Source organism: Lolium rigidum, chromosome 7, assembly GCF_022539505.1.
Source record: "Lolium rigidum isolate FL_2022 chromosome 7, APGP_CSIRO_Lrig_0.1, whole genome shotgun sequence".
In the NCBI taxonomy this organism is placed as follows: Eukaryota; Viridiplantae; Streptophyta; class Magnoliopsida; order Poales; family Poaceae; genus Lolium; species Lolium rigidum.
Window position 1 is genome coordinate 160,187,171 of NC_061514.1, and position 8,684 is coordinate 160,195,854.

The 8,684-nt window shown below is 43.5% G+C and overlaps 1 protein-coding gene across 1 annotated transcript; it reads left to right on the forward strand.

Annotated features, from left to right (window-relative positions):
• Positions 1 to 712: 712 nt before the first annotated feature.
• LOC124671413 (stearoyl-[acyl-carrier-protein] 9-desaturase 5, chloroplastic-like) lies at positions 713 to 4,385 on the forward strand. The gene is made up of 3 exons (XM_047207785.1): positions 713 to 1,013; positions 2,571 to 3,072; positions 3,537 to 4,385. The coding sequence occupies exons 1-3, from the start codon at positions 898 to 900 to the stop codon at positions 4,095 to 4,097; spliced, it is 1,179 nt and encodes a 392-aa protein (XP_047063741.1). The 5' UTR covers positions 713 to 897; the 3' UTR covers positions 4,098 to 4,385.
• The last annotated feature ends 4,299 nt before the right edge of the window (positions 4,386 to 8,684 follow it).

Below are 8,684 nucleotides of genomic sequence, written 5' to 3' on the forward strand. Positions count from 1 at the left end.
CTCTACATGTACATGTCGCTTCTTTATGTAATGCAAAAACTTGGTGGGATATTCTTGAGTTGGTAACCGAATTACAACTTTATGCTCTTGGTTTACATGACCTAAAGCGAAACCTGTACATTTTCTAGGAACATTGATCACACGAATGCACTCAACACTAACACCGATTTGAGTATTAGAGCTTCAATATTTAGAATGTCATCGCAGACATCTTGCTATCGACGAAAATGTAGTTTCCTACTAATGAAACGTGAATTGTGTCAAACTAAGGTTTAATCTTTGTTGGGTTGAGAAAACCATCACCGTCCTAATCATCCAACAAATAATAAAAATATTTACTTAAGTATATGCCTAAGAGCCTGTGAGAATATTCCATTATTATTCTTGTATGGTATACCTAGCCATACTATTTTACGAATTTGGCATACACTTAAACTAACATTGTGTGGTGTCAACTAAAGTGGCTATACAGCCACTACAAATATACTACCAATTTGGCATATGACTCTTCTTCTCCGTCCAGAAATCATTGAGAAACACCCTATTTCTTTGCCATGAGACCATTGAGGTCAGGAAAACCCAGAAATTTCAATGCAGGCCAGCAAAAGAGGTTGGAATAAGTTAACCCGATGCTGCGCACCAACAAGTCTAGATTAGCACAAATTAATGGCCTACACTGCTAAAAATACATTCTCTCTCCTCCCTTTTTAATAGCCGATCTCCCTCTCGTTCACAAACCCCCTGTATAACCCCCCACACGCAGGTAGAGACAACCAGGAGCGCCCAAGAAGAGGGGCAGAAGGAATCCCGGCCTCTGTAGCAAAGAATCCATTCCACCTGTCTCTCCTCATCGAGATCTCGCAGCGGCAGGGAGCAGTGAGGTGAGCTCGAGCGGCCATGGCGTTCAGGGCGTGCCTCCCGTCCCACAAGGCCTCGCCGTCGCCGTCCGTCGCGCAGAGGAGGGCCAACAATGGGCCGCCGCCGGTCGTGGCCATGGCCTCCACAATCAACGAGTAAGCAGATCCTCCTTCTCATGCGTACAACCCGTGCTCCTTGATTCGAGTACAGTGGAAATGGTTCCGCCTGCTGTGTGATCTGGGTTGGTGAGAGGGTTTCTTGGGCATCCGTTTTTTTTTCTTCTGATATCTGGGTTGGTGAGTTGTGTGATCTCGAATTTTGGGTACTTGGGATGAAAGGGTAACACCTTAAATCTAATGGATCGGATCAAATCACAAGAAGAAGAAAAATGCAACCTTTTTGCGTTTGATTTCTGTGTTCTCCTTCTTTCCTTGTTGAGATCCAGGGGCTTTTCCTCGGGATGCTTTGTTATCCGTGCTGGCGTTTCCCTTTAGATTCGTTCGCTGATCCAATTGATGCTTTTTCCCAGCTTACGATCTGAAACGCTGGTTTGAGACCCGTTCCTGATTTGGCGATCTAGCCCGTTTGCTGACGTGCACGTGCAACCAAAATCTGGTTTCTCTTCTGTGTATATTTGTTTGTTTTCTTTTTTAATGACGATAGGTTCATCTTAAACTGATTGTGCATGAATTTTGTATTGTCAATTTGACCTGCAAATTTGTTATTAATTTGAAGAAATTACTTCTTAAAGCTTAATCAGGAACTAATATACATAAGCAGGATCGTCAGTTCAACCAGGTTGTCGAAATCCAAATATAGGATCATCTAATGCAGGAAACCGTAAGCATGTTAGCTGTTCGGATCTGAACTTGTTCAAACAGTTTGATGGGGATAGACTGATAGCGAACTTCTTTTTGTGGAGGACTGATAGTGAACATTAGAAGGCCTGATCTGCAACCACCCTCTGCAGTCCTACTAATGATACCTCACTGCCTGTGCAATTTAGTTTAAAGGGGGAGCACAGGAACTCTACTCATGTTCTTGTGGTATCAATTTAATTAAAAATATTACTCTCTCCACTCCTAAGCATAATACCACACTGAAGATTACATAACATTGAAGGACAGGGGCATCACAATATTTAGCACCTGTGAATATAGGAAGAGTATGTGGATACGAAATAAAAGTATATTTTGATACAATTTTTTGTTTGTTATCCGGATTAATGTAACATAACGTGAGTGGATATTGTCATATTGTGTTGTGTTCATCTTGTTAGATTAGGAGAGTTATGCTGCTCAGACAAATTACCCACCTGGTTATCCTGGATCATAAATTGTAAAATCCTAGAAGAATTGTTGATTGAACGTTGTTTATGTGTGTATATGCAATTGTGGTTACACACTTATCCTTAATTATCCCTTCATCAGAAGATTACCTACTTTTATATATGGGAAATTGTGTGTATATGCTGTTAAACTGTCTATGCAAACATCAGAAGCCTTGCTTCACCATTTGTGTTTACTTGGCCACTGTAGTTTGATACCAGAAATTTGTTGAAATTTCCAGTATAGAGATCGTGTAGCAGACAATCTAATTTGAGTTGCATTGCATCATTTTGTTCAGTTCCATCGAGTCAATCACCATGCCAATTACATCCATCTGTGATGCCCCTTTTTGATTTTACTAAATAATTATGTTGCCTTTCCTAGGGTCAAAACTGCCAAAAAGCCTTATGCTCCTCCACGTGAGGTGCAGCTCCAAGTCATGCATTCGCTACCAGCACAGAAACAGGAGATTTTCGATTCACTCCAATCTTGGGCCAGGGACAACCTATTGAACCTCCTGAAGCCAGTTGAGAAGTCTTGGCAGCCACAGGACTTCCTACCAGACCCTTCTTCAGATGGATTTTATGATGAAGTAAAAGAACTAAGGGAGCGGGCAAAGGAAATCCCTGATGACTACTTTGTTTGCCTAGTTGGGGACATGGTTACTGAGGAAGCCCTTCCTACCTACCAAACAATGCTCAACACCCTTGATGGTGTCCGTGATGAAACGGGTGCAAGCCCAACTGCCTGGGCTGTTTGGACAAGAGCATGGACCGCTGAAGAAAACAGACATGGGGATCTCCTGAACAAGTATATGTACCTTTGTGGGCGTGTTGACATGAGGCAAATTGAGAAGACCATACAATACCTTATCGGTTCTGGAATGGTAAGAACTGTCTTTCAAGGATAATGACACCTTTTTTCCTTTCATTGAATCATTAGGTTGTTAACAGGGATAATCTTACTACCACTGGAGAGTACTGATTTCTGTCTTTCGATGTATCATTGTGTCAGCAGTTCTCTCAAACAAAGTCACCAATAATGGCAAAACAAACGTGTAATAGATGTGTTATTCAATTAACAAACCACCATTTACTTTTTTTATATAGATACTGCCTTAACTGTAACTAAGCTGTGAACTCAACTTATACTGTTTTAGCCATTTCGAACAGTACAATGATGCATCTAGATATCCTATTCGCTTTTGAAAGAAACACTGTTTGTCAAGTGATCCCCTTTTGGCATGTCTATGGTATTAACTATCTGTAAATATGATGTGCAATTGCTTCTGGATACTTTAGTGAGCATTGCCATGAAAATAATTTGTATTGTTATTTGTTCTTTCATCAGGACCCAGGAACTGAGAATAATCCCTACATGGGTTTCCTTTACACGTCATTCCAAGAGAGAGCAACATTCATATCCCATGGCAATACCGCTAGGCATGCCAAGCAGTTTGGGGACCTTAAACTGGCCCAGATATGTGGTACGATAGCAGCTGATGAGAAGCGCCATGAGACAGCTTACACCAAGATAGTCGAGAAGCTCTTTGAAATCGATCCTGACTACACGGTGCTTGCGTTTGCTGACATGATGAGGAAGAAGATCTCGATGCCTGCCCATCTCATGTACGACGGCGAGGACGACAACCTATTCGAGCACTTCAGCTCAGTTGCGCAGCGGCTTGGCGTGTACACAGCAAAAGACTATGCAGACATCCTTGAGTTCTTGGTCCAGCGGTGGAAAGTTGCAGATCTAACCGGACTATCAGGTGAAGGGAGACGGGCGCAGGACTATGTGTGCACCTTGGCGACAAGGTTCAGGCGGCTGGATGAGAGAGCACAAGCAAGGGCTAAACAGGGGCCAGTGATTCCGTTCAGCTGGGTCCACAACCGCAATGTGCAGCTGTAATCAGGAGAAACGCAAGGTTAACAGGACTATATATCCTATATTGTTTCGGGTCACAGGCTTTCTACAAGAGAACAATGTAGGTTTCCTAGCAGGGTAGAAGAATGTTTTATGTGCTGTCCTGTAGGTTGGATGACAGTTGGTGAGGCTGGTGAAACTGCTGTGAGATGCTCGCCATAATAGCCATGAAGGGCTCCGTTGCAACCTTTTGTTGTATTGAATATTTTATGTGAGTGTCGAGGTTTACAGGGCTTGTATAAGTTTCAAAGTAATAAATGGATAATTTGTATACATAGAGACGTGCTTTGGTGGTATATTATGAGATCCTGAAATCTAAGCATTTTTTGTGTGCTTAATGCAATAACATTAATGCTAATGTTTTGCTGTTCTATGTGTTCTTGGCTGAACTGCCTTGATTTTTTTTGAGGTAAAACTGCCTTGATTTTCAATAAACGCAAGCATATGTAAATTCAACTGAACCGGTTAAATGTACACAGTAAGTTCAGCTTGAAGCTAACTGTATTTTATTTTGGGTAAAACCAGATCTTTATTAGGCAAAAAAGGGTAGCAACAAGTTCCTGAGGACCTTTAGTTCCTGAAGACCATCAGGTCCTGAGCCTAACCAAAACATCGTTCTACTCTCTGTCCTTGCCAAGTTGGCCAGGCAGTGGCTAGCTCTCACTTGCGCTCGGTCTACTTTTGCAATATTGTATTACACTCATGATTAATAAAACAGAAAAACTTGCGCACCGGATCGCTCATTTTCCCCTCCTCAGGCTCTCCCTCATCTACAGTAGTTTTATTCTTCCCCTTCTCTTGACCGGGCCGCCGACGGCCGCTCTGCCGGAATAGCTGGCTGGAGTGGGTCTAGGTTGGTGCCGGAGTAGATTTAGGTGTAGATCTCTAGGTTTGTTTGAGAATTTGTGGCTATATGCCACCGTTTGGGCGTCTGCTCCGTAGTGGGGACGGTGGCCAGGATCTTCGCCACCAGATCTTTGCCAGCCTAGGGCTGCTGCTTGTTCTTCCTCTGCACCGTCTTCCTCAGTAAATCGATGGCCGCAGGTTCCTCTTTTCCCCTGGTTGGCAGTAAAAGTGAAGATCTCCTGGCCGGCTGTGGTGGCGTGGGGGAGAGCCATCCTGATGCTGCAAGGTGCGTCTCTTCTCTCCTGGCCGGCCATGGTGGCGAGGATCAGAAGCGAGGCTCGCTGTTGTTGGATCGAGGGAAGAGATCTTGTCCTCTCCGCCGATGTGGTTGCGGCTCTAGTTCATCTCCTCTGATTTCTTCTCTGCCTTGCCGTGGTGGTGAGAGGAGAAGCGGCGGAAGGACGGACTGGATCTGAGCTCGTCGACGTCTGCCTGCAGGGTTGATAGAACATATCTCCTTTAGTAAGTGGTTTTGGTGTTGATGACAATAATTTCATATGATTATTTTATTTTATAAGATTTGTATGATGTAGTGTTGATCGGTATGCCCAAAAAGTTGAAGAGTTTTGAAGATATGCTATGCTATTCTTGGGTGGTTCTTGTTGGAAGAAAGAATAGAAGAGCAAGTAGTAAAGAAGAAGAACAGAGAAGAAAAGAGAAGAAATGAAGGAAAGAAGAAAGGGATTTCTATTTTCGTGCCCTCGGTTCCTTAGTTGTACTCAGTTTTCCCCAGCTCCTTAGTTTTTCCTCAGTTTTACCCAAACTTTTGTCTGAAACCATCACACGTGATGTAACGGCCGCTGCCCGACGGTTGACCGTTATCTTCCGACTAGTGGGGCCACGTAGAGCCCGCAAAGACACGTCGGACCATCCATCTTTGTTTGACCGTAAGCATCGCCGTATCCCCGACCAAAACGCGAACGAGTGGGGCTTCGGTATATCGAATGACAAGTGGGGCCATGACGCCGATACAAGGGGCAATACACGGGTAGGATTAGATTTTTAAATGGAGCTCTACAGCGATGGCACGGAGGAGGTGGCATGCGGGGTGCCGAGATGAGATCGACGTCCACAATGAACCGCATGAGGCGAGACCGGACGCATTAGATAGATATGAACTAGACGCGTTTAACCATGCAAAGAAGAGAAGAAATGGTCGACGACATCGAAGACTACGTCAAAACTTTGATCGACCGTGTCGGACACGAACACGAGCAATGTAGAGAAAACTAGTGTCTCTCCTTTCTCGGCGTGTATAGGTGGGTGCTAGGAGAGTGTGGTGGCGAAGGGAAAGACCTCGCGGCGGTCCGTGGCGTCCGAAGCATAGCGGGTCGGCGTGGCCGTGCCCACGGCGGCGTGCATGCATGTTCGGCATTGGCATCGGCATGTACGTTCGGCATTGGCCTCGGCGGTATCTCCGGTGTGTCGGTGATCGAATGAGGGGACGGGATTGAGGGTGCATCCCGACGTTGACCTAGCGATGGGCGGCGAGCATAGCCGCTTCGACCATGCCGATATCGGCATCGGCATCGTTTGGAGGCTGTGGTGCTCGAATCAAGTTGGGATTTGTTTCTCGTAGGCCAAAATGAATTTGAAACAAGTTTCATGTTGAAGGTTAGGTAACGAAAGTTTGTAACTATCCCAAAATTATACTAGCGCCATGGTGAGGTTCTTTTTGATAGAGCTATACGGTTGGGCAAACTTTTTGACACTTTTTAGATAGGGTTCCTTGTTGTTACACGTATGGCATCATGTATGGAAAATTTGTGGTCATTTGGAGATGTTCGAAAAAATCACTTTGCTTAAGCGCATGCCGTTTCGTCTCGCCGAAACCAGCTTTTCTAACAAGGTGATTTTTTCTACCTTCTCTAAATAACCTCAAATTTCATACAGCTGATCTTCTATACATAGATAGATAGATTGTTTCGTTTTTACATTTTTCGAACTTTTTATTTCCCTTTATAATACCCAATTGATTTTCGGGTCAAAACCTCGAAAAACAGCATCATGTATGGCATCATTTCACCCTAAATTTCAAATTTTCCGAAACTTTCCCTTTTAGATATTCCTTGTTGTTATAGGTATGCCATCATGTATGCCAAACTTGGTTAGGTCTCACCGAAACCAGCTTTTGTAACAAATTAGGTGATGGTTTATCATTTTTTTTGCGTGAAAAGTAATGGCTACAACAAATTGTTGATGGTTTATCATTTTTTTGCGTGAAAAGTAATGGCAACAACAAATCGGTGATGGTTTATCATTTTTTTTGCGTGAAAAGTAATGGCTACAACAAATTGTTGATGGTTTATCATTTTTTTGCGTGAAAAGTAATGGCAACAACAAATCGGTGATGGTTTATCATTTTTTTGCGTGAAAAGTAATGGCTACAACAAATTGTTGATGGTTTATCATTTTTTTGCGTGAAAAGTAATGGCAACAACAAATCGGTGATGGTTTATCATTTTTTTTGCGTGAAAAGTAATGGCTACAACAAATTGTTGATGGTTTATCATTTTTTTGCGTGAAAAGTAATGGCAACAACAAATCGGTGATGGTTTATCATTTTTTTTGCGTGAAAAGTAATGGCTACAACAAATTGTTGATGGTTTATCATTTTTTTGCGTGAAAAGTAACGCCTAAAATAGTTTATAATTTTTAGCGCGCGAAAAATAATACGTAAAACCGCCCTTCAAAGATACTTAGAGGGTGGAAGCTAATTAACCGCCAACAGAGAGAGAGAGAGGGGTTATCCTGCCCGTTCCCTATATCATACGATCAACGGCTCGGCGGGCACGATCCGCGTGACATGGGCTAGACCAATCGGGGCGATGATGCACGTCCGCGAGAATTTGTGAAGAGAGAGGGCAAACTGAGTACTATCAAGAAACCAAGGGCACCCGAGTAGTAAACAGACTAAGGGATTCAAATTTGAGATTTGAAAAATGGAAAATGTGTGTTTTGTACAATGAAACCCATCTTGGCCTACCTCAAACTATTTGCAATACCAATATACATCAGGTGTGAGAATTGTGGCCTCATTTAGACAAAGTATGATTTGGGGGAAGTCTGTTTTGGGAAGGGCTTGTTGTGGAAAACCATGCACCTTCATAGCTACTAGGTGATTTGAGAAGTGGCAATTTGTGGTAAAACTTGATTTATCTATGATTTATCAATGATTTGAGAAGTGGCAATTTGTGGTAAAGACTCCATGAGTAAGTGCCACTCTTTTAGGATTTTTTTGCACATTAAATGACTCATTTAACTAGTTAATCCCATTTGTTGACTCTCTCGTTGACCAGCCACTTGAGGGTAAAACCGAGTATATTGCACTAGCCAGTATTAGCACTCGAGGGGAAAATTGAGCACACAAAAAATGCTAGTATAAGACTCGAGGGTATACCCGAGTATATCTAAATTTCCAGGGTTAGACTCGAGGACACGTGCAATTGTTGACGCGTAGACGCGGGTCGCGGTGGAGAAGTCGAGACGTGCAATCGTGGACGCGTGTCGCGTTGCGTAAGTCCAAGACGTGCGTACGTGCACCGGTGCACGCGTAGGACGCGGGTCGCATTAACCACCCCTCGCCTTTATAGACGCCTCCTCGCACTCTCTCTCGTCACTCTCACTCGCTCACGCATCGCCAACTCTTTCACGTCCCATCATCTT